A 25,510-nucleotide genomic window follows, 5' to 3' on the forward strand; every position below is an offset into this window, starting at 1 on the left:
AAGACCGTTATACATATTACAATGACAGAATATGGGAAAGTTTAAATTATAAAGGACAACAAACATCTATTGCTTAATTAAATTCTTGGATAGCAATATTTAAAAAAAAATTTAGAAGTCTTCTATATCGAAATGTACAGTCAGTTGGTGCATGTAACAATACTGTTCTAAAGTTCTACGCAAACTATTAAATAATATTGCCGAAAGTGCTTTTTGGATATTTTAAAGTTTTTTTCCTAAAGGAAGAATGGAGAACGAAACAGATACAAGCTTAAACGGCACTGTCCCGGATTTATACCCAGTGCCAGTTGAAATAATTGTCCTACTTGCAATTCTTTATGGAAGTATTTCTTTAGCTGCCATTGTCGGAAATAGCTTGGTAATAAGTGTAATCGTCATCAACAAGAAAATGCAAACTGTAACAAATATCTTTATTGCTAACTTGGCACTCGCTGATGTTATCCTCGGGATGTTCACTATACCTTTCCAGTTCCAAGCAGCTTTGTTACAACGATGGGTGGTAGCAGATTTCATGTGCCCTATTGCACCTTTTGTTAAAGACTTGTCCGTCAATGTCAGTGTCTTCACCCTGACTTTCATTGCAATAGACAGGTATATCGCTGTTATTTATCCCTTAAAGGCTGGTTTCAAGAAATCTGTTGCGGTCGGTATTTTAGCTTTTATTTGGGTATTTGGAACTGCTTCTAGCATCCCACGTGCTCTTTATATGAAAGTTACACAAGTTCCAGACAATGTAACAGGAAAAACAAAGCCATTTTGTAGCCCGTTTTTTCCACATAAAGATTTTGGACAATATTACTTCGTATATTTGCTTGGAATTCAGTATATAATCCCACTAATTATAATAAATTTTTCGTACATAAGAATTGCGTACAGAATATGGGGTTCAAAGGCTCCTGGACAGTATATCAACAGACGGGATGATATCCGCTCAAGAAACAGGAAAAAGGTAAGATATTTATAGAAAATAAAAATTTTGTATGGCTCAGAGAATTACAATCATGCCCTTTACTCTTTGTTAACTAATGCGTATTGAGATAAAAAAAAAAGTAATGTTTATTACATATCTATTATCTAATATAACGATCATAATACGGTATGTAAGCTTAGGGACCAAGTCATATACTCCTTAATAAACTTAAGGTTGTTACGCTTCAATTTATTAAGGCCCAGTCCATATAAAATTCAGACAGTGCCAATGGTAGGGTGATTCATGGTGCAGAAATGATGTATTGGGTCTACATATGACGTAACAATAGTCCTTCCTGTCATTAGACTTGTATCATCGAGAAAACCATATACTAATTTTCCGCCTAAATCAACCGAATCAAAGAGGATCATTCTCGTGCAAAGCACATATTTCATACACAACATTTGTCACAAAGTAGCAACAACTGAATGACAAGTTATGATTGTTTATGAAACATGCAAGTGTATCTTAAGTGTATCTTAATAAGAAAATAAGTAACTTCGGTAGGTTTGATCCCTTCCCTTTACTGTCTGTAGCCCTTTTCACAAAAAAAATCGTAAGAGTAAAATTAGTCGTAAGTTGTGCCGTCACAATACTTAACTCTACTATGACATCATAGCTTACCAGTAATTTTACACTTACGATTTTTTGTGAAAAGGACTGCAACTTAATATTTGCGAATTCTTACATTCAAGTGCTTTTATTTAGTGACTAATATTACTATGGAGATTTTTTGTTCAGATGTTTTGTAAGTGGTAAAGCCATACATTCGAAACAAATTGAGTTACTGTGAAATAAAATAAGTAAATAATCCTTTTGAACCTCAGGTAATTGGTCGAATTGAAAAATAAAAATATATTATATTATGAAAAATGTTGATTGTAAGTAATTTCTATGTTTAAAGAGTAAACTAAGTTGTAACTATTTGCCTTGAAAGGTATTTAGCCTGCGAAATAGCATTTTTATTGTAGAAAGATAAAATATAAGAAAACATAATCTGTATAATTTATTTTGAAAGAAAGCAAGTTAGCAGTGTGACCATACAGTAATTTACTTGTAATGCGTTTGACAAATACCCTCTTTGATAAATATCGTTTTAACAAACTACATTCTATGGAAACAACTAAAACAGCGCTTTTAGAGGTTTAGTGCTATGAAACCTGGTAAAACCCACCATTTCAATTGGAAATACCCGGACCATTGCGGTCGTATCCAACTTTTTAACCTTGATGATACCATTTGTTAAATGGAGTTTCCTTTTGACTGTTACCTAGAATTTATCAGTTTTGGTTATTTTGCTGTTACCATTTATCAGTTAGGCAAATCCTTTGACAAACGTTTAAAGGGATACTTTGTTTGTTTGTTTGTTTGTTGGGGTTTAACGTCCGAGCAGCAATATGTCAGCTATATTCAGACGATGAACATGAAAAGGATGATAAAATGAACATGAAATGATGATGGAATGAAAATAAAGGATGGGACACAAGGATAATAGGGTCGACAAGTTTTGATTGCCACTAGAAAAAAGGGGATGGGTAAGGACGGGCAATTTAGCCTCCTGTGGCGGAGCGCAAAGTTTCCTACTCCTATCGAATACCACAGCAGGGTTCTTTAACGTGCGAGAAACGTGGCATCTTTCCCAACACGGTGCACCACTATGGTTTGCGGTCAGGTTTTCCGTATTATAGCCTGACAACCCCAGCATGTAACATGCCAGGCGTACCCCATTCCACCACCTGGGGCACACATCCCAGTTGCTCTGTGGGCAGAGCGCCTAGCCCCCGGCTAGGTTTCTGAGCACTATTTAATCGCCTTTTTCGACAAGCTTAGGGCTGGTGCAGGCCTATTCTTTGAACACCCGGACCTGCACGGGGCTTAAAGGAATACTACTGATCGTCTATTCAACCGCATGTTATATGGTTAGTCAAAAGCGAACTAATTAAGATAGCTATTCGCTCTACCTAAATTTAAATTTAAACTAATTTGTTTTAACAATAACAACAATTTTGTTATTTCTAAAACAGTAAATTCTTTTTTTTTGGTTGACGGCAGTTATTTTTTCTTTACGTCCCTATTTGTATCGGTAGATATCGGTAGCCATCATTACACCCGACAATGATAACCAGATGTTGATAAAATTGATAGTTTGTTTAATGCCTACGTATGTCTGTTAATATACAACGAAGCCGGAAAAAAATGTAAGGATGTCGGATGCTGGAACGAACTTCTGCCAGTTACGTGAACCAACAAAGAACATTAAAGTGCCTGAAATACTCACTATCCAAAACCAAGACTCGAAACAGTTAAATTTTGGCATCACTTCAATTCAACGGTTAAATATCTTCATTCAGACTTCTAAAAAATGACGCCGTGTATTTCTCATACTATATGATCACGTTTAAGACTGATTGATTGTTTGGTGTCTGTTTAACATACAGTCGTTAGTTTTAATGCATAATCAGGACAAAAATCAGATGAAAATATGCCAGATGGGTAGGTGTCGTCAAATCTAGCCTCCTGTAGTGGACCAAAGGTCCTTTCTATGAAATAATACTACATATGGGGTCTTTTACATGTGTAAAGTATTGTGCTCTTTACACATATTGACCACATTCTTCTAAAAATAATACAGCATAGCCTTCTCAGACACAAAGTATAAATGATTTTAAAGAAATAAATGAATATTCTTAAAATTGTTCATTTAATTGACAGTTTGTTAATATTAGTTTTCCATTTGATTCTGAGATGGGGGACCCATAGATTTTGGAAAAACATTTTCTGGCCCTTAAAAGTTGAAAACAAATAAATATTCTGACCTTAGTTCAAATATTTCATACATGGAAAAGGATATATATATATAGTCTGGTCCGATGTGGTTAAATATGATCAGCCTAAACTAATATCTTACGGATAAAGGTGGCTTCCTTTATGAACCCCGTGCATAATCTTTCTTTCTAGAAGTTCAATCAGGTATCTTTAAAGTAATCTTGTTACTCTTATTTTCGAAAGCGAGTTATTCAGTACCTCCATGTCCATGTATGAAATATGATCTGTCATTATAATGTCCGTAGAAATGTTTTCGCTTTAACATTATATATCATGTGTCCAATAATTATATTGTTTTAAAAAATAGATCCCGTATTTATACATTACACCAGGGTAACATTAAAATAATCCATCTGCAAATTCAATAAGATATAATTTAGCTTTAGAATAATTGCAACATGTTAGTCACGGTTAGATAAATTTAATTGTTTTTCGGGTTCTCAAGTACTATCAATCATAAAAAAAATAACAGAGTGGGTGAAAATTGGTTAATGAATATAAATCCTGTTTGAGGGTAAGCTCATTTTTCCGTACTATTTAATGATTGATGCCTCAGAGGATTTCGCTTCAATTTATAACTTAGTTATTGTCGTCTTTGTAGCATAGACTTACTACTATCACAACTGTTTCCATTTTCAACTTCTGAAGTTTCAAGGACTCCCGGAGTATTTATGTTCTATATCTCTGCTGAAGAAGCTAATCATAATAAAGTTAACATAATATTTTTTATATTGCACCAATTTCCAAGTTATTCCTTTAGAGAAAATGAGGAGAACAACTGTGCAAGCTACTCCACTAAGTTTTTTGGTAAGGACATAAATAAAACAAAATATCCCACAAATGTCATTTATTAGATGACGATAATTAAACAGTAAAAATAAGTAACATATGTACATTAAATTGGAGTGACACTGTCATAGATGAGGCAAATAATATAAAATTGATATTACAGTTGACACACCCTAAAAAGTATTACAAAATTCCTTACAACAAAAAAGGTTTGGCCTAAAATAAACCGGCCATAGCCAATATTGAAAAAATATATCGGAGGTAGTAAGGGGTGGAGGTGGGTAATCAACTAAACAAAAATCACAACAAGCTTTCTTGTTCAAGTTTAAAGAGTGAACATGTGATCAATCGCGCTAATTTGATTGGATGATCTGCATTGGTATGTATATATTAAATGCAGCTGGTGATATGGACTACATTAGATAACGGAGTAAGGGTCAAAAAGGGGGGGATTTGGCCACATAAATCATTTTATTTTCAATAAAATGTTATTTCTGTATGATTTGGTCAATATTTCAATTTCTGGGGCGGCTGGCTATATATTTACGATATCACACCATTGACGATGTGATGCGAATAAGTTCTATGAAAAATTCGCCGTTACGATTGGTTGTGTGATTGTGCATCATTCACTATAAAACCTGATTGGTCGAAAGTGACCTTGTGACGTTTCTAACGTTGTTCTCATGACACAATTGATGACGTCAAAGATGGAAGATCACTATATAGGATTTCTGCCATGACAGATGTTGTATTTCAAGCAGCCAAAATTTTCATAAAAAAATAAGGTTTCATATAACTCGTGAAAATACCGCAAAATATCAAATCGCTTTATTAAGTTTCAACATTATAACACCCTCGCCAATGCTCGATTATTATGATTTTGAAATTAAAAAACTTGAGTTGATATTTTCGATATTCATTTTTCACTCATTATGAAAAAAAATGAATATGAAAGTGAATAAGGAGAAGTAAAATAGACAGGAACAAATATATGACAAAAAGGGCAAATGTAAGAGGGCAGACAGTGATTTATGACTAAAACGGAGAGGAGAAATTGAAAACACATCGACTCAAGTGCCCTAAACCCAAAATTTAGGTTATGCTTTAAATCATTGAGATTAAACTTCATTAATTAATATTTGATTTTATTGTACTTGAATTCTTTGGTATGTCACTTCCGGGATAAATGTCCCTTTAATTCGCGTCATTTGAAAAAAAGACCTAAAAAAACTGCGGAAGACGAAAGTTCTGTTTAAAAATTCATTAATTTATGCTTAGAGTTCCTGCACCAAAAGTGTATCTAAGTCCTTAACACGGCATTTCCAACGGAAATCCGTATTTTTGCTATTGTCTATTGCTTGCGGTTTATATTACCATTTGCATTAAAGGGTGGCATAAAATTTCCTGATAAGTAACTGACCTTTCGGTTTATGGCATGCAGGCCATTAAAATGCGTTTTTGCGGGATATCTTCCGTAATTGATACAATCTTGCAAATGGAACTCTGAATCCAATTATTCAATAATTCCTTGAATTCAGAGTTATTTAAATATCAACGCATGCAGCTCGACTCACACTGTCACTGTTAATAATGCTACATAACTCGTATTCACAAATTCAATGTACTCTACAAAGAGTAAATGATCGTATATGCATTGTTTTAGTATTGTCTTGGATTTGAGTTATTTAAATGCAGAAGCATGAAATGCATTATGATTTCTAAGAACATCTCTGCATATTATGGGTTAAATTCCGTTATAGATCAGCAGGAAAAAAGAGATATTTCTAAAGCATCATTGTCTACATTTGATCGCACAATATTGATACAAAAAAATCATGCTTCGATATTGTTAAACTCAATGTTCTTAGTAACGTTTGATTTCGTACATTTCAATTTAATCAATGTGAATTAAGAAAAAATAACGTTCTAGATCATACACACCGAGGTGCTCTTATTAAGAACCTCGGCAGGCTTTGTGTTACTGGGTATTTTTGGCTCCTTTAAGATCGACTATTATACCTTTTTATAGCTTGTAGAAAACTTTTTATCAAAGCAATACAAAGAAACATTTAGGTATTACAGAGAGAGAAAAAATCTTCAAAATATATCGAAATTGTGTGTCACTTAAGTACTCAAATATGAAAAAAGCTTCAAAAGGTTTAGGAATTTCAGAGTATAGCTCACTTTTGGTTTTGGCAGATTTCGAGTTGCTTACATGTATATATTTTTTGAAAGGTTTTCTGTGTTTCCCTTTATTTTGTTTTTTTCCTTCAGTTTTCTTTTCTCCCTCTTTATTCCATGATTCTATACCCTTATAAACCATTGACTTCTCGTAAACCACAGTAAAAGTGTTTATTCCATTTTATCTGAAAAGTACTTAATTTAGCATAGAAAGGCCAATATATCTCTTTCCAAAACGTAATTCAAAAATAATCAAAGAAGTGTTGACCAATCAAGACAAAATCTTGACCCATGACTGTACTGCTATTAATTTTATTCTGGTATTGACGTTTAAGTGTTTGTCTCTGTAAAAATCAGGCAGTGGGTGAAACATGGTATGAAAAAGACACCATTTTGAAAGTTGAATTTTGACTGTTTGCACCATCAGAATCAAGGAAAAAAAGACAAGATTTTCCACATCATTAGGAAAAATTGAGTTACATTTTTATTGGAATAAACTGATAGTGAACAAGAGCAGATAACTCTGTAAAAACCTCATTTTTCTAACATTTTAGTAAACATTTTCTGAACAAATCCAGTGATGCAGTGGTCAAATAGTTATCTTTTCAAATAGATAAAGCACCCTTATGAAATTATATTGTCCGAACAGTTGGGTATTGACATGAATGCTTCTCATTTTTTTCTATTTTGCCTGATTCTTACAAAAACTTACACTTAACACTTAATGGCATTCACACATGGGACCAATTTCATATTTACCAAATAAAACCAGTGAAACATTCTTGTAGCATTTCTAAGATGTATTTGTTTGACAATATATATATATATATATATATATATATATATATATGCAACGTCTCAGAATGTGACGACTCTATTTGCTACACTGCTCCATCGGATCAAATTGATACAGGGAAGATATATAAACGTATAGAAAGGTCTGAAAAATTCCCAACGATGTTAGAACTGTCACATTTGCGATGCAATTTTTTTGTCGTTCCCTCCGCGGGACTCGAACTCGTACTGCTGTGACATCTATGGCAACACCGCCTGCACAAAGCCAGTCGGCCGGCTAGGCTATATAAAAATATAGCTTTCGCTGGCCGGGTCATTCCTCCTCGTAGGATTAATCTAGGGTTGTAACTTAGTACACGATGTATGGTGGTACGGGACAGTTCATTTAGATGTTAATATGTAGGACAGAGGATCAAATTATTGATGCATGTCACAACAAATCAATATTATACAACGTCTCAGAATGTGACGACTCTATTTGCTACACTGCTCCATCGGATCAAATTGATACAGGGAAGATATATAAACGTATAGAAGGGTCTGAAAAATTCCCAACGATGTTAGAACTGTCAAATTTGCGATGCAAATTTTTTATCGTTCTTTCTGCGGGACTTGAACTCGTACTGCTGTGACATCTATGGCAACACCGCCTGCACAAAGTCCAGCGCCCTAGACCACTCGGCCAGCTAGGCTATATGAAAACAGTATTTGACAGTTCTAACATCGTTGGGAATTTTTCAGACCTTTCTATACGTTTATATATCTTCCCTGTATCAATTTGATCCGATGGAGCAGTGTAGCAAATAGAGTCGTCACATTCTGAGACGTTGTATAATATTGATTTGTTGTGACATGCATCATTAATTTGATCCTCTATCCTACATATTAACATCTACATGAACTGTCACGTACCACCATACATCGTGTACTAAGTTACAGCCCCACATTAATCCCACGAGGAGGAATGACCCGGCCAGCGAAAGCTATATTTTTATATAGCCTAGCCGGCCGAGTGGTCTAGGGCGCTGGACTTTGTGCAGGCGGTGTTGCCATAGATGTCACAGCAGTACGAGTTCGAGTCCCGCGGAGGGAACGACAAAAAATTTGCATCGCAAATTTGACAGTTCTAACATCGTTGGGAATTTTTCAGACATATATATATATATATATTTTTATTAATTATTTCATATTTCATGAAATGGAGATTTAACAAAAGGTAAAGACGTCTGGAAATTTAAAAAATGCAAGATATCAAGTGCATTTTTTCTAGTTTCCATGAAACTTTGTATTTTAAGAATCTAAAGTGGTTGTCTATAAAAGTACATTTTATGCTAAAGTCTGGAATTTACTCAAAGACACTTCATCTATCTGTTTAAGTTACCATTGTTACAGCCTTTAGCTATCTGAAAATGTTTTTAAAGGAGATATTTCTATGTCACCCATTGGTTCTGAACAATTATCTTTGTTACAATATATTCTTCTGTTTAATAAATACTTTCCCTTCCTTGGAGTAATTTTTCAGTAACGACGAGACAGGAAGGTTTAAACAGCGGAATTTATTATTGCCCATTCATTTGTATTGTCTCGTATTTGTAGTATCAATAAAAACCCAATTTATCTCGATTACATGCTTGTTGATGGTAAGTGCGGTAAAAGAGAAAAAATATGCTATATGATTTTACAACAAGCGTAGGCGATACCAATATTTAGCTCATTATTTTGTCAAACTAATATTTAATTACTGTAACTGTTTCATTTACTTTTAGGAATTTCAACTTTCCATTTTTATCTTATCAACTTGGTTCTGTATACTTATGACAAGAAAAAGAATCAATATCCGATTTGTACCTTCATTTTCAGGAGCTGACTAAACAGCATAATGGCAGCTTCATTTGCGTATACTTATATATATATATATGCGATTGAGAACCAAACCTTTCTTGGAAAATATTTGCTAGTTTCGATAATTAAATACAAATCGAATCATAACTTTTCCAAGATAGGGTTGGCCATAAGTCTGCAGTATGGCGCCAGATGATTACGAAAAGTATGAGATCAATATTATCCGTAATTCTTGGGTACTTTCAAAATTGCGAAACGAAAACAATCGTTAAAAGAAAGAATCGAAAAGAAATAATTTGATAAAATGAATCAAAACATAATAGAAATAAAATTAAGCGATACAAAACGAAACAGAATGAAGCGAAACTAAATTAAATATAAGAAATATTTTAAGATGTTTCGCAATTTATAAGAACCATAATGTTTACCAGTGCCGGAAATTCGACCCAAAGACATTTCGGATCATGACAAGATAAGATAAGATAATAAGTTAAGAAAAGTATTTTGATTCGGCATGTCATAAATACAAACACAAGCTCGAAGGAGCCTTTGACCGAACATAAAACAAGGCAAGGGCATACAAACAAAGCTATACATACAATCAACCACAAATTAGGCATAGTATGCAAATATTAAAGCATAATAATATGGCAGAGAACTAAGCATAAAAATATATTATCATGCAGAATCTAAAGCTTAAGCAGAAGTACTATTATTCAAGTAGAAGCCAAACAAAACATATAGCTAAAATAAGCATGATATAGAACAGAAAGTTACCTGCATGCTGAACAGCGACATTCCGAACCATTCCAGGACTGAATTAGGCTTTTGAAATGAGAAAATCTGTCCTGAAATGGTTTGGAAGGCTGTTCCAGAGTGTTGCCAATAGACATATCAGACCATGACATTTAGTATAATGTAGGACATATTTCATCACAAAATTTACCATATTTGAAGGTTATAAGTATAATATATCAAATCAGAACTGACAAAAATTATCAAATTTGTTTTTAAGAAAGAGAGAACTTCGTTTAGCTAGATCTTTTAATCTCAGTTTCCGCTATATAGATCACGTATTATCGTTCAACAATCCTAGTTTCGGGGATTTGATATATCGCATCTACCCCAAAGAACTGTAGATGAAAGACACTACAGACACTGTGAAATCAGCCTCATATCTTGATCTACACTTAGAAATCGATGGTAAAGAAAAACTATTGACCAAACTTGAAATCGTGATGACTTTTCATTCAGAATTGTCAACTTTCTTTTCATCTTTGGCAACATCCCTTCAGCACCTGAGTTTTCATATCACAACTACGTTATGCCAAAGCTTGCCGTAACTACGCAGACTTTTTGTATCGCGCTAGACTTCTTACAATTAGGCTTCTAGAGCAGTGTTATGTTGCTACGAGATTGAAGTCGTCACCACAGAAGTTTAATGGTAGTCATCATGAACTCGTGGATCGTTACGGTGTATATCCATCTGCACCATGAAAATATTGATTTGTTCAACGAGTCATAGTTTGCCTTTCCTCTACCCCGGACTTGTCCTTTTATAAGCAATTCGGCGGGTGTTTCTAGAAAAGCAGAGGACGCTTACCCTAACGGTGCACCTGGTTCATGCTCCCAGTTTTTAGTGGAGTCCAAGTTGCTCATTTTCTTTTGTTACTTTGTACGTATTATTTTAGTTACTTTATGTTCTTAGTCGTGTTTGTCTATTTTCCATGTCTGGTCTTTGTCCCTGAATAATATTCTTTTGCTTTCCGCTAGAATCTTGGTTCCCTTGATTACTCTTTTAATTTATGTTTCTTTGGGAGCGTTAAAAGGTTTCACCTTTATCATATTAACGTATGCAAAAATGTGTAACTATTTCCATTTGACCAAAACTAGCTCAATAATGCTAATGGAAGAAATTTTCATAAGTCAAAACTTAACGTAGAAATATGTTCTGAAATTGCGAAGTTAGCAGTAAAACCATGGGTTTTTACATTAAAAGGGGCATATTGCTTACACCGGTATCCTGTCATATTTTACTTTAAATTTTAACCCAGAGATAATTAATGTACCATAACACGTCACTCATGTGAAAAAATTACATGAAAATAATCGATTTTATGCAAAAAGTTATATTAATAAAGTTAATACATTTTTAAGTCATTTTCTCAGTATCAATATTTACTTCACCAAGTGCATTTTAGGGCAGATTTTAAGTTAATAATCGGCAATAAAAGTGCCTTTAAAAGAAGCATCAGTGATATTACATTTCAGATGCTACAAACTCCAAGTATATGGCCTCAAACTTGAACACAGTGTAGCAAACAGAACAATGTACAATTAATGTGAAAACTGTGGGTAAGGAAAACAAGACATCACACAACAAAGTAAAGCAAAGCAACCCCCCCCCCAAAAAAAAAAAAAAAAAAAAAAAAAAAAAAAAAAAAAAAAAAAAAAAAAAAAACGGTGACATCAGATGCTCTGGAAGGGTAATCATGTCATGCTTCGCATTTGTCACAATGAGAGTGAGTAAAGTTCTGTTAGAGTCTAGCTACACTTATGTAGCTCCCCGACACACTTTGCAAAGATTAGTCACAAAGAAATCATTCCATACTTTGTATGTATTTTTGGTTATTTTAAATTCGTTGTTGTGTGTGTCTGTTTTCCATGTCTGGTCTTTGTCCCTGGATTACATTCTTTTGATTTCCGATAGAATTTTTGTTCCCTTGATTACTCTTTCCAGTAACAATTGAGCAACTCAACGATACAATTTCCATGACGTAAATAATGTTGAAGTCATCCTATACATTCAACTTAAACGTATTAGATTAAAAAAAAAGAAGTTTGAATATTCCTCGTTACAAATTCACTAGATAGCAACTATTAAAAATATACCAGCGAGTCAACGAACTGTCGATGAGTTTTTTTTTAAACTTATTTTGAATTTCCTGGCACTTATCATGATATTAAGCGTCAATGTTTGAATTGATATATACATAAAATATTGTTGTATGTCCTAATGATTCTGGACGGATGCCATTGTAAACTATAGCATACCCTTAATCTATATGCACGTTTTTTTTTTCTTCAATTAAACATAATCAATGTAATGTTTATTTGTTGTATTACTTTGATCTGGTTTCTATTTTAAAATTCAATCTCTTTTGATAATACCTGTTTAACTCTAACAATACTGAATAGGATAATAACTACCATTTTAGTATTCAAATGTACTGTAAGATATGTCCACCTCTGCCAGTATTTCATCAATTCACTTTTTAAGGAAAAGCAATTTACAAAATTGCTTCTTTATGCCCATCCCTTACAATGGACCGTTATACCTAGAGAATAGGCAATTTTATATTCCATTCACACAGGAGCTATAAACTTATCAATTAATTAAATGAATATTAGCTTTAAAAGAAATTCGAAAATAGCGGTTTCTTTATAAAATAGTTTTGTCAGCAGCCTAGACAAGATATTTTATAACAGAACAATTAATTTTGTAATATCTTTACAAAAGCCTTACAACGTATTTGTTGTAATAAGAATGTAGTTACAGAAATGTTTCTATTGCTGTGCTGAAAGTAATAATCATATTCAAACTTTAAACTGAATGGTGCAAAAATATTTAATTTATCGATCTTATGTATTTGGTTCAAGTTACTATTTGTATCACATAAACAGCATACATAAATTTCTTATTTTTATATGTGATTGTATGCTTAGCTCACCTGAACAATCTTTCAAAGCTTCCGCAAACCATAGTGGTGCACCGTTTTGGGAAAGATGCCACGTTCCTAGTACGTTAAAGAACCCTAATGTGATATTCTCCCGGAGTAGGAACCATAGGGCTCCGCCACAGGAGGCTAAATTACCCGACCCTACCCACCTCTCTCTATTTCCAGTGGCAATCAAAACTTCTCGACCCCATTGTCCTTGTGTCCCATCCTATTTTCATTTCATCATCATTTCATGTTCATCTTATCATCCACTTCATGTTCATCGTCTGAATATAGCTGAAATATTGCTGCTCGGACGTTAGACCCCAACAAACAAACATCTACATGATTTGACCACTTATTAACTGATTGGTTGTTTGTTGTTTAACGCCCAAGCAGCAAAATTTCAGCTAATCCGGGAGATCAATATAAAAAGGATGATAAAATGAACACAAGATGATGAAATAAGAAAAGAAAATTGGATGTGATACAATGATTATAGGGTGAACGAGTTTATTTTACTAGATTACTGTAAACTAGGGAGAGGTGGCAGGGTCGGGTAATTTAGTCCTCCTTTGCCGATCCCAAGGCTCCTACTACAGTCGAATACACTAGCAGGGTCTTTACTGTTCAACCCCCGTGCAGGTCCGGTTGTTAAAGAATAATAGGCCTACAGAAGCGCTAAGCTTGTCGTAAAAGGCGACTAAATAGTGCTCAGAACCCTAGCCGGGGGCTAAGGCCCTCTGCCCACAGAGCAACTGGGATGGGTACCCCTGGTGTGTTACATGCTGGGGTTGTCAGGCTATAATACGGAAAACCTGACCGAAAACCATAGTGGTGCACCGTGTTGGGAAAGATGCCACGTTCCTCGCACGTTAAAGAGCCCTACTGTGGAATTCTCCCGGAGTAGGAACCATAGGGCTCCGCCACAGGAGGATAAATTGCCCGACCCTAACCATCTCTCCCAATTTCCAGTGGCAATCAAAATTTGTCGACCCCATTGTCCTTGTGTCCCATCCCTTTTTCATTTCATCATCATTTCATGTTCATTTTGTCATCGATTTCATTTTCATTTTGTCATCGATTTCATTTTCATCGTCTGAATATAGCTGAAATATTGCTGCTCGGACGTTAAACCCCAACAAACTTTATTGTTCGAGGAACGTGGTATTTTCCTCAAAAACGGTGCACCACTACGGTTTGTGATCAAGTTTCCGTATTATGGCCTGACCTCACAAGCATGTAGCATACAATGAATACTCTTTCAACCACCAGGTAAATGCAACCCAGTTGCACTGTGGCCAAAGCCCCCTAGCCCCCGGCCAGGGTTCTTGCCACTATTTAGTCGCTTTTCACGACAAGCTTAGCGCTGCTGCAGAACTGAAATGGGAATTTTTTAAACGTCGGAAAACATGACCGCCGTTACTAAATGTAAATCGTAGGGGTCATACAGCAGTTTTTCGCATATATCTCATTAACCCTTAGGTTTATCCAAATTCTGACTAGGATGAAAGTGTATAGCATGATGAGTTCTTTTTGTGATCAGATTTTCGTGTAAATCTGTTGGAGTTGTTTCTCTTTTTTGAAGTTTTTTTTTCGCCGTTTCTTATATTATTACACAATGCACAAAATTGATTATTGGGATAATTGATCTTTGAAAAAAAAACTTGGTCGCTGTAACTAAAGATAAAACATATGGATCAAACAATAGTTTTTCGCATATATTCCCTAAACTGTTAGGTTGAGCCAAATTCTGACACGGGTACATGTACAAGTGTTCAGCATGGTGAGATTTTTTTTGTGTGGTTAAATTTTTGTGCGAATTTGTTCACAACGTCTTTTCTTATTTTTAATGTTATTCCTTCCAAAAAAAATTTCTCCTCACAAACTACTGGACCTCTAAATTTATTTCCAGTTAAAAAATGGCTGATTTAAAAAAGTAGAATGTTACTTATCAAGCCGGGTTGTTTTTTGTGTGTTTTGAAAAAAAATAGGAGGGATGCTACTGCTAGTGGTCCAGAGATCGGCAAGAAATTTGTCTAATTAAAATACAACAGAGATTGCATATCTAAATATGCAGTATAACAAAATAAAAAATCTTAAAACGCTAAAGCTTCAGAGATTCGATTGCATATGGTATAACTTCTTCGAGCTTCAGTTTGCACTTTCTATTTTGATTTCTTTTATTATGAGTACTTTTTGTAGACTATTCATATTTGAATCTCTATCTTCCTAAGTCTGCATTTGGCTGCTGGTGAGTCGTTATTTGTACGAACACGTGTACAGGATACCGAAATTTGCAATATTAATTAGGATAAATATTTTTTTTGTATTTTGAACTTACTCTATTTTTACATATGAATTTCTTTCTTAATTTTACTAAGTTTAATTTATTGGAGATATATAGCTGGGTGGTTTCTGGCACTAACATATGTATGATTTCACGTTTGTCTTGGAATATTTAAAATAGCTGAATTATAATGTCTCCCACAGTAGTACAGTCTTATCTTTTACCTTAATCTACTAAAGAAAAAAAGGCTTTTTATTTGTGTTTGTTGGCAACATTCGATGTAAATAAATTGAGTACCACGATTATTCTTTCAACCTGGCGTTTTTCCTACATCCTTCTGTTCATTTAAAGTTGAATTAATCATTCCACTGAAAAAATGACCCTTTTTTTAAAAAAAAAAAATATGTTAAGACCTACAACTGTGACATTTCTGCAGGCATGTCGCATGGAAGAGGCCTGTCACGTTACAGAAATAATAAGAGAATAAATGACATGTTATTAAGGCCGCTTAATTGAATAACTCCCACTATAAATTCCAAAACCTAATTTAGTAACGTAAAGCTTTACTCAAATAAACGTACAACAAAGTATTTAAAGCATGCAAATACGGTCATTAGTTACACCTGGACTTTTTTGCGGGTTTGGACCCCATTGATAAATTATTAAATTTTTAACCTTTTTAAATTTTTAAATAATTTGTTTCTATATGTTGTAATTAGATGGGGTGCCTGCGTTAAGTCTTAAGTGTGTATTTTTTATCTTCTGTCAACATCTAAAAGTTAAAATAATTTCCGATCTTGAATTTTTTTAAATATATTTTAGTTTATATCAGATTTCATTTATCATATTTATCAAAATTTACAGTATTACAAATTTCAATATACCTAAAACACTGAGGCATTGCATTTGGTAGGACCTATCGGTGAAGGATTTAGCTTCCTGTTTCGATATTTTTGGTTTATAGTACTTCTTGTATATACTATTAATATTTTGATTAAGGTCTTCCTATATATTTGATTCTAATGCTGGTGAGGAGAGGTTACTTCTTGAAACACGTGTATACCATATCAAAATTTGCACTGTATATAATTGGTATGTTTGTATTTATGTTTTTAGTTTGTGTACTGTCATTTAAAATAACATATAAAATAATGTTGTTATAAATAATAGTAACGAATATGGGAATATTAATGGCACTGAAACTATAAAATCTAGAGAACCCTAACATTTAATCAAAGCTTTAAGAAAAATATACGAACAGGACAGTGCCTATGAATGTTGTCCCAGTTTTTTTGTGGAGTCCGAGTTGCTCATTTGCTTTTGTTACTTGGTATGTATGGTTTTAGTTACTCTATGTTCTTTGTTGTGTATGTCTGTTTTCCATGTCTGGTCTTTGTATCTGGATTGCATTCTTTTGATTACCTGTATAGCATTGGTTCCCTTGATACGTGGCAATGTAAAAAAAAAATACTCATTTCATAGGATTCAAATTTCTAAATATCAGGGAGGAAATTTTAGACTCTTGATTGTTTCCTGAGTATGACAGCAAAACTTTGGCATCCTACATGTGAAAGTCCAATAAAACAATTGAAATCTGCATATTATACTGCATTTAAAGATGTCAATGTCTGTCCCGGCAAGAAAATAACTACGTGAGTAAATTGTACTTAAATGGCATTTTTCCTTGTTATATGTGATAAAAAGTAACACAAGTAATTTTAATTTGCACACTTGCTTTGACAATGGCCCATACATACATATAGATATATTTCTAGTTTTTTGCGGTTTCGTTTCGTTTTGTTTGGCTTATTTAATTTTTTATCGATGCAGGACCGTTTCTTTTTAGATTTCCTTTGCTTCGACACTCAGAACATACCTTTGTTTTCGAGTTTGGAATTACGTTACCGTAGTTTTTTTAATTAAAATGTAAGAGCTTTCACTGATAACGCTAATATTCTATATTCTCTTGTATGTTACTCGATTTCCAAATTATGCAAAAAATATACAATTATCTTGTTAAATAAGATATTGACGTGGCACAGACAATGATGTTGTCATCCTGAATATAGTTATTTCACGATGTTTGTCATACAGTGTGTCAGATTGACACTAGAGTAGTCTCTAGAGATTTCTAGATATGACAGATGTATCAGCAAATCTTCTAACTAGTCTAATATAGTTATTACCGTGGTAGTCTACTCTAGAGCTCTGTTATATGAACGCATGAACTGCACTAGACGTAAAGATTAAGATAGCATTTTTGTCTACTGTTGGTTGAATGTTATTTCTTACTATCTTTAGTCATATATGCGAATGCAGTGTCTGCTGTAATGGAAATCAAAACTAGAAAAATGGTAATTAGAAAGTTACCAAAATAATAAGCAATACCCCGATAAAAGTTAAAGAAAGTTAAATAAAGCATTGTTAGAAGCAGCCGCAATGGTCCTGACATGGAACAGGCATTTGGATGGTAGGTTAAGCTCGCTTTACGATTATTTGTTTCCAGTATGAAGGAATAAAAAGGCAGCATGAAATTGTGTTGTTTTTTTTTAAATAAGTAGTCGGAAAATACAGAAGGGATATTAAAATACTGAAGTGTTTTGTCAGACACTAAACGAGGTGACGTAATAAACGTATTCAAAAAAATATACAAAAATATTAGTTTATCAATTGCATTCGTCAACATCTCAAGAGAAATAGAATACAATATTTTACAAACTTGTGACGTCTTCTCCCAACAAAAATATACACTACAAAGACAGTTCATTAAGGTCATACATTAAATCGTTATAAATATTAACAGACATTTTTGATACAATAAAAAAAAATTGAAAAGCTTCCTAAAATCACAAAATAATGTACATTATGATAAGAACCATTGTTTGTTTGTTGGGGTTTAACGTCCGAGCAGCAATATTTCAGCTATATTTAGACGATGAACATGAAATTGATGATAAGAACCATAAAGGGGCTGATTGATGCATTGTTCATTTCCGACACTGATTTTAAATTCATGTTTAAATGTGAAAACATTATCAAAAAATATTTTTTCTTCATACCTCAGATCAGTATTATCTTTGCTAAGTACTGAAACGTCAAACTTGATAAAGGAATTAAAACGCTAACTTTCGAATAGTGTAGTGCAATTTTCTGTAAAATGTTTACATTCGAAAAAAATGGTAGGCATTTTCAAAGGGCGCACCGCAACTTCACGAAGGATCAGCTACAATATGAACTCTGTGTAGAACGTAGTTAATTAATCATAGCTTGCAATGAGTCTTCACTTAGGATTGCACATGTAAATTTTGATATTGAATATAGATTTCGAACGTCTTTACTTAAATTGTTCCATTCTCTTATAGTAGATGGCACTGAATATTTAGTATTTAGTGTTTATCTACAGAAGGGTAAATATCAGATCTATTACATGGAGGACAGATTGTTGTTCTCTGAAAAAGAAGGAGATAAGATCACGGAGATAGTGTGGGGTGTTGTCATGTTGTAAATTTCTCTTATTATTCCTATCAGATTTTCCTATTTTTTCCCAGCCTGTGTCTTCGTTTTAATAGCTACATTTCGTAAATAGTCGTAAATCATTATGTATAGTATACCGGTCTCCCGTCAAATTTTACGAAGTCATACTTCTGTCATAAAACAATGTTTGGAGGCTTTTAAACTTTCTTTTACTGCTATTGCTGTATATTGATCACTAATCTTATTCTCGAATACATAAATATGAGTATACTCAAATCATGCTATTACTTGTAATTATAGGGTCAAGTAATGTACTGCTATTGTTAACAATTTGAGTTAGTTTTGTTATTAAGAATTAAGGTTAATCGTCAAATCAAGAAGTTAATTATTTGACATAGAGATTAACATTAAAGTCGACCGCGATCACGATTTTTTTGTTGAGCGAGGTCGATTGAATAACATAAACGTGTCCAGTATTCCAGTTCCGGTTTGTCGATATGTGTTACACAATAAAAGGGATTGACCTCTAGTGTCGTTTTCTAAATCCTGGTTTACGGGTAATACCGATATCATTTTTTATTGTGTAAATTAAAAGACGACTGCCAGTGCTGGTGCGTCCTTTCCACAATTTTTTTTTTTTTTTTTTTTTTTTTTTTTTTGTTTTATTAAGCTATCAAGATTGGTTTCTGTTATTATGAGAATATCAAACTCTCCAGCACAATTTGCGAGAAATGACGTTTTATTTCTGATGCTTGCAAATTAAGATTTATCGGCAATTGAATCTTTACTTTGGAACGAAATATTTTTAGTCCTAGCAAAAAACATTACTTGAGGCATACCAAACCCTTTGATCATATGAACAAAAACAATTATTAATAGTAATAATTAATAATTATAAGGCTTTAACGATATATGGTAAAAAATAAACTGGGGAAAACAGATTGCATTAATCTAAATACACTCTTGGTTTAACTAAAACTGCTCCGTCCTTGTGTTTAAACATAGCATGTGATATTTATTTCTGTTCCACAGATATTCTACTTTAAGTAATAATCCTTAATCAGACACTAAATGAGAAAAAAACATATTTTAATGATGTAGCTTAATTGATATTAAAGGCCCCGTGCAGGTCCAGGTGTTAAAAGAATAGGCCTGCAGCAGCGCTAAGCTTGTCGTAAAAGGCGACTTAATAGTGCTCAGAAACCTAGCCGGGGGTTAGGCGCTCTGCCCACAGAGCAACTGGGATGTGTGCCCCAGGTGGTGGAATGGGTACCCCTGGCGTGTTACATGCTGGGGTTGTCAGGCTATAATACGGAAAACCTGACCGCAAACCATAGTAGTGCACCGTGTTGGGAAAGATGCCACGTTCCTCGAACGTTAAAGAACCCTGCTGTGGTATTCGATAGGAGTAGGAACCTTTGCGCTCCGCCACAGGAGGCTAAATTGCCCGACCTTACCCATCCCCTTTTTCCAGTGGCAATCAAAATTTTTCGACCCTATTATCCTTGTGACCCATCCTTTTTTTCATTTCATGTTCATTTTATCATCCATTTCATGTTCATTGTCTGAATATAGCTGAAATATTGCTGCTCGGACGTTAAACCCCAACAAACAAACAAACAAACATAATTGATATTAAAGTGATTTAAGTTCTACTTAAGTTACTAGTATACAACTTTACTTTATTGCGTGTTAATTGTGACAAACGATTACTGCCTTCCGTGAAAGAAGTAAAATGTCCGATTAATAAGACTTATATAGGTCACTCAATTAGTTATACAACATGATGTGATTCTTTCACGGGAAAACACATTTGTTAGTCTGTCCGGTTACAAAAGACATTTAGAAGTCGGATATCTCAATCACTATTTATTTTCTAGAAATGCTAATAACATATCAATCATATTGAGTATTTTTATCTTCTAAATATTCAAAAGAATAATTAATATACAAAATGTACATACTGTCAGGAGACATTCTATTTTCTTCTCGTTATTCAAAAGAATAATTAATATTTGTTATAATGCAAAATATTAAAAAAAACATTTGAAATTGAAATTTGTCCCTCCAGTTAACTAATTATAAGAGTGTGCAGAAATCTGAGTTAGTAAAACCAATGATACAGACAATGATTTCTAAACTGACGAGACATCCAATTACAAAAGGCACAAACGAATGAAACGGGACGTAACAAGCACTAAATAGGTTTCTGACTTTCAAAGGCTATAAAAACATGACATCAAGCAAAGTTTTTGATTCAGTTAAAAGATTCACGGTTTTAACTTTTTGTGTTCTCACAAATGAAAGCGAAAGGGTTCAGCAAACATATTGTTCATAAAATGAAAGTAACTTTAAAGCTAATAATATGAACAAAAGCCTTGTATCAATGCATGGTTCGGATATGAATGTTTTGATCATTTACTTTGCAAAATTAATCATATGTTTTGTTTAAGTAGCTGTCTTTGTAAGAATCATGCAAAATCTGAAAAATGTGATACACCCCAAAAAAGGCTACATATTTTTATTTTTGTAATTAAGTTGTTTTATGGGTCTATACTATGAAATGTGTAATTATTCATTCAAATCTGCCTGCTCTTAAGAGATAATCCACATTGAAAATCCAGTAGATTCTATTGTATTTGAGCGCCATTTACAGAGTTATCTCCTTTAATTTTGAAATTTACGGTGCATTCTATACAATTTTTATCTCCTAAGAGCACGGGTTATGTGAAAAACCACATGTTAATCTCTGTTTACTATGACATTTCAAACAAAATATCAAAAATAAAAATATGTAGGCTTTTTACCCATGAATCACATTTTGCATGATCCTTAGCTGGAGTGCTACTTACAACGACAAGATTTTGATTTAGAGTAAAATGATAGGTCACTTCATCCCGGGTTTATTTGAGTTCGAATTGTTTTCCGTGCATACCTTTAGGTTCTTGTACATTGTGCAACTTGTTCTTTGACATGTTGTCTTTAAATGTGTCCGACATTTTGTGTTTTGTCCACATGATTTCTCCGACAAGTTTTATTCATTTTTTTTCCATGACTGAATTCGGTATAATTTGTTTTGTATGGCATTGACATCAATTTCTTTAGGTATAAAATTCACCCACATCATCAATTCAACTAATAACTCAAACATCAAATATTATGAATGTTAATTTATTTCTTGATAAACAAGTCTATCGAACGCTACTCTGTCATGTCATTTTTTCTATTGGCAAATATATCACTTTGAACAAGTTGAATATTATCTTGACAGAAAAGTAATAGTAGCAACCAATAACACACATCGTCATCTATGGAAAATAAGATTTATGAAATATAAAGATTTAATAACAGTTAACCGCTCAAACATTAAATGATAACAAAAATAATACATCAAAATATCAAAAGGTAGTTTTCAATTATTGGAACAAAATCGTAGTATTGAGTTTTATATAGTAGGTCGTGCGGAATATGTCTTGCAGTGCTTGCAATACAAATGCTTCTTTTAATCTGTTAATGACGAAAAAAAGGTATTTGTTCTTTAACCTGAACGCAAGTTATGAGCTATCTCAATACTACACGAATACACTAATCATATGCTACAGATAGGGCTGTTTCGATTGGTATGGCCCCGTGCAGGTCCGGGTGTCAAAAGAATAGTCCTGCTAGCGTACAAGGCGACTAAATAGTGCTCAGAACCCTAGCCGGGGGCTAGAGCGCTCTGCCCACAGAGCAACTGGGTTGTGTGCCCCAGGTGGTGGAATGGGGTACCCCTGGCGTGTTACATGCTGGGGTTGTCAGGCTATAATACGAAAAACCTTACCGCAAACCACAGTGGTGCACCGTGTTGGGAAAGATGCCACATTCCTCGAACGTTAAAGAACCCTGCTGTGGTATTCGATAGGAGTAGGAACCTTAGGCTCCGCCACAGGAGGCTAAATTGCCCGATCCTACCCTCCTCTCCCTATTTGAAGTGGCAATCACAATTTGTCGACCCCATTATCCTTGTGTCCCATCCCATTTTTCATTTCATCATCATTTCATATTCATTTTATCATCCACTTAATGTTCATCGCCTGAATAAAGCTGAAATATTGCTGCTCGGGCGTTAAACTCCAACAATCAATCAATCAATCGATTGGTATGTAGATTTAAGTGTAAGTTTTCTTGTAAAAATCAGGCAAAATGTGAAAAAATCACACCCATGTCAAAAACCTAACGATCTGACAAGTTAATTTCAATCAAGGAAGCTGTCTCTATTTGAAAATACCAATATCTAACCTCTGCATAACTGAAATTGCTCAAAAAATTATTAATAGAAAGTTAGAAAAATTAGATTTTTGAGAGTGTTATCCGCCCTTGAAATGTCAATTTTTCTGTGCATTTCGATAAAATTATAAATCAATCTATCAGGCTGATATAAAAAATTCTTAATTTTTTCCTTGATTCTAATAGTGCAAATAGTCAAATTATACTTTAAAAACGGTGGGTTTTCACCCACTACCTAATTCGTACAAAAACTGATACTTCATATCTTAGATCTGCGTCTTGTTTAATAATTATTATTCTTCGTATTTTTTTTTATTGAACTTGATTTCTATCTTTACGTGATACTTAGTATTTATTTTATTTTATTTTTTACAGGTGGTGAAAATTCTAATTATTGTGGTGTGCATTTTTGTCCTATGCTGGTTGCCTTTACAGATTTATAATGTTTTGTCACAAGTGTATTCACACGTTAACAAGTGAGTATTTTTTTTACTTACTGAATTTCCCCTTTAATGTTTTAATAACCCTTAGAAACAAGCAGTACCGAAAAGAAACAAACGTTATAAAGAAAAAAACTAGCAAAAATATGGGAAAACAATACACATAGGATTTTCCATATTCAAATACGATTGCACGTGCAAACAATTTTCTCGAAATCAAAGCTTTTGTAAGAATCTTAAAAGTTCAGACGGGTGCTTAAATATATACCTTTTCACGAATGCATCAATAGTAAGTGCTTATAAATTCATCTGATGACGCAAAAATGCATCATTGTATTAAGACGTCTTTCCGTAAGTTAATCGCCTTTATACGTCCGCGTTTTCAATTAAATTGAAACTTTCAAAAGTGCCTTCTTTAAAGTTTGTTTGAGACAATATCGCCATATATAGTCCTTAATTGGGTGCTTATTTCCTGTTTCAGGTATAAATATATTAACATCATATGGTTTTGTTCGAACTGGTTGGCAATGAGTAATTCTTGCTACAATCCATTTATATATGGTCTCCTCAATGTAAGTTATTCAAATAGTAGCAAATTAACACTTGTTAGGTGAATCACGTTATAGAAAATGATACTTGAGGAGAAGGACACTTATGTTTCTTTTTTGGGAAAGACATTCCTGTTGAAGCAGAAATGAATTATCTATATTTGTGACCACGTCTTTGTGCTGTTTGCTCCCCTGACGAAACTAAACGGATTTACTGGACTATTCAGTTAGGCTTATGAATGTAAATTGAATGGCAGTGTGATCTACAATCAATGGCGCTACTAATGTATTTTGAAGCTATTACAGAAAAATTATTGTTGCCCAACCTGAAGCGAAATGACAACTCAAGTATAAAAATGTCAAACTATTTGTAATCATTTCTTTAAGCAATTTGTCTGGAGTGTCTCACTGTCATTGATAAGTATCTTCAGATCATTTGGTACTTCCAGTACTTCTAAGTTGAATGGCCGACATTTTAAAAACTTTCTGATATAAACGGAGTATAAAGAGAGCTTGAAAAAGAAAAGAATAAAGTGTAGAACTGAACATTTTAACTGTTTTTATCATAACATACTTGAAAAAACACATTACTTAAAAATAATTTTGAAAGTCGTTATTTTCTTACAAAATCGCCTGGTAATTGTCATTGCTCTGGAAGAGGGTTGCCTTTGTTGATTATGTGGTATATATATATCTTTATTTCTCCCTATTTGCTCTGGAAGATCATTGCTCTGGAAGAGGGTTGCCTTTGTTGATTATATGGTATATATATATCTTTATTTCTCCCTAAAAATAATGCTGCAATTGGATCGTGGCGTTTTTCGATTTTTAATCTTTAATAAAAAAAATCGTTGTAAATTAATATTTGCATGATATAGTCTGTTTTTAATTTATTTATTTTTTTTTTCGTTTCCGGGTTTTGTTTTTGTTTTTTTTTTATAAACTATAAGTTAGATACATTTTAAATTTTAGTTCTCAATTCAGTCGTTATTTACACTATACTTTTTATCATTTAATTTCTAGGACAAATTCAAACGAGCATTTCGAAGGTTATTCAGAAGGTGTTGCCGAAAGTTTTATAAGGACCAAGATTTCCCAGACTTTTCAGAAGATACAACTATAAGGACGAGTTTCACTAGAAGTGGAAAATATCGAACGTCAGTGAATGGCTCTTTGTATTGTCGACACCACAGAAGGTCAACTAAATTATCAATAGATAGTGTTGATCCTGCTTTAGTTTGATAACCGATTTGTCGGTAACCTTGTACGTTACGTCTGTATAGAACAATAAATAGTAAATTTGAGTTAATGGTATTATGTTATTAAACCATTGATTTAGGCACTTC

At 33.5% G+C, this 25,510-nt stretch overlaps 1 protein-coding gene across 1 annotated transcript; it reads left to right on the forward strand.

Annotated features, from left to right (window-relative positions):
- On the forward strand, positions 1–25,503 carry LOC148625145 (tachykinin-like peptides receptor 99D). Its single transcript, XM_088571194.1, has 4 exons — positions 1–970; positions 23,552–23,652; positions 24,098–24,188; positions 25,188–25,503. The coding sequence occupies exons 1-4, from the start codon at positions 248–250 to the stop codon at positions 25,404–25,406; spliced, it is 1,134 nt and encodes a 377-aa protein (XP_088427320.1). The 5' UTR covers positions 1–247; the 3' UTR covers positions 25,407–25,503.
- Positions 25,504–25,510: the final 7 nt, after the last annotated feature.

The sequence above is a fragment of the Perna viridis genome, chromosome 2, assembly GCF_037379345.1.
Source record: "Perna viridis isolate PV_CMFRI_1.1 ecotype Kerala chromosome 2, ASM3737934v1, whole genome shotgun sequence".
Taxonomy (NCBI): Eukaryota; Metazoa; Mollusca; class Bivalvia; order Mytilida; family Mytilidae; genus Perna; species Perna viridis.

Bases quoted from the DNA above. Each gene is read 5' to 3' on its own strand.
- LOC148625145 (XM_088571194.1), top strand. From the start codon at position 248: ATGGAGAACGAAACAGATACAAGCTTAAACGGCACTGTCCCGGATTTA. The intron at 971-23,551 runs GTAAGATATTTA...TATTTTTTACAG, and splicing joins GCTCAAGAAACAGGAAAAAG to GTGGTGAAAATTCTAATTAT. The intron at 24,189-25,187 runs GTAAGTTATTCA...TTTAATTTCTAG, and splicing joins TTATATATGGTCTCCTCAAT to GACAAATTCAAACGAGCATT.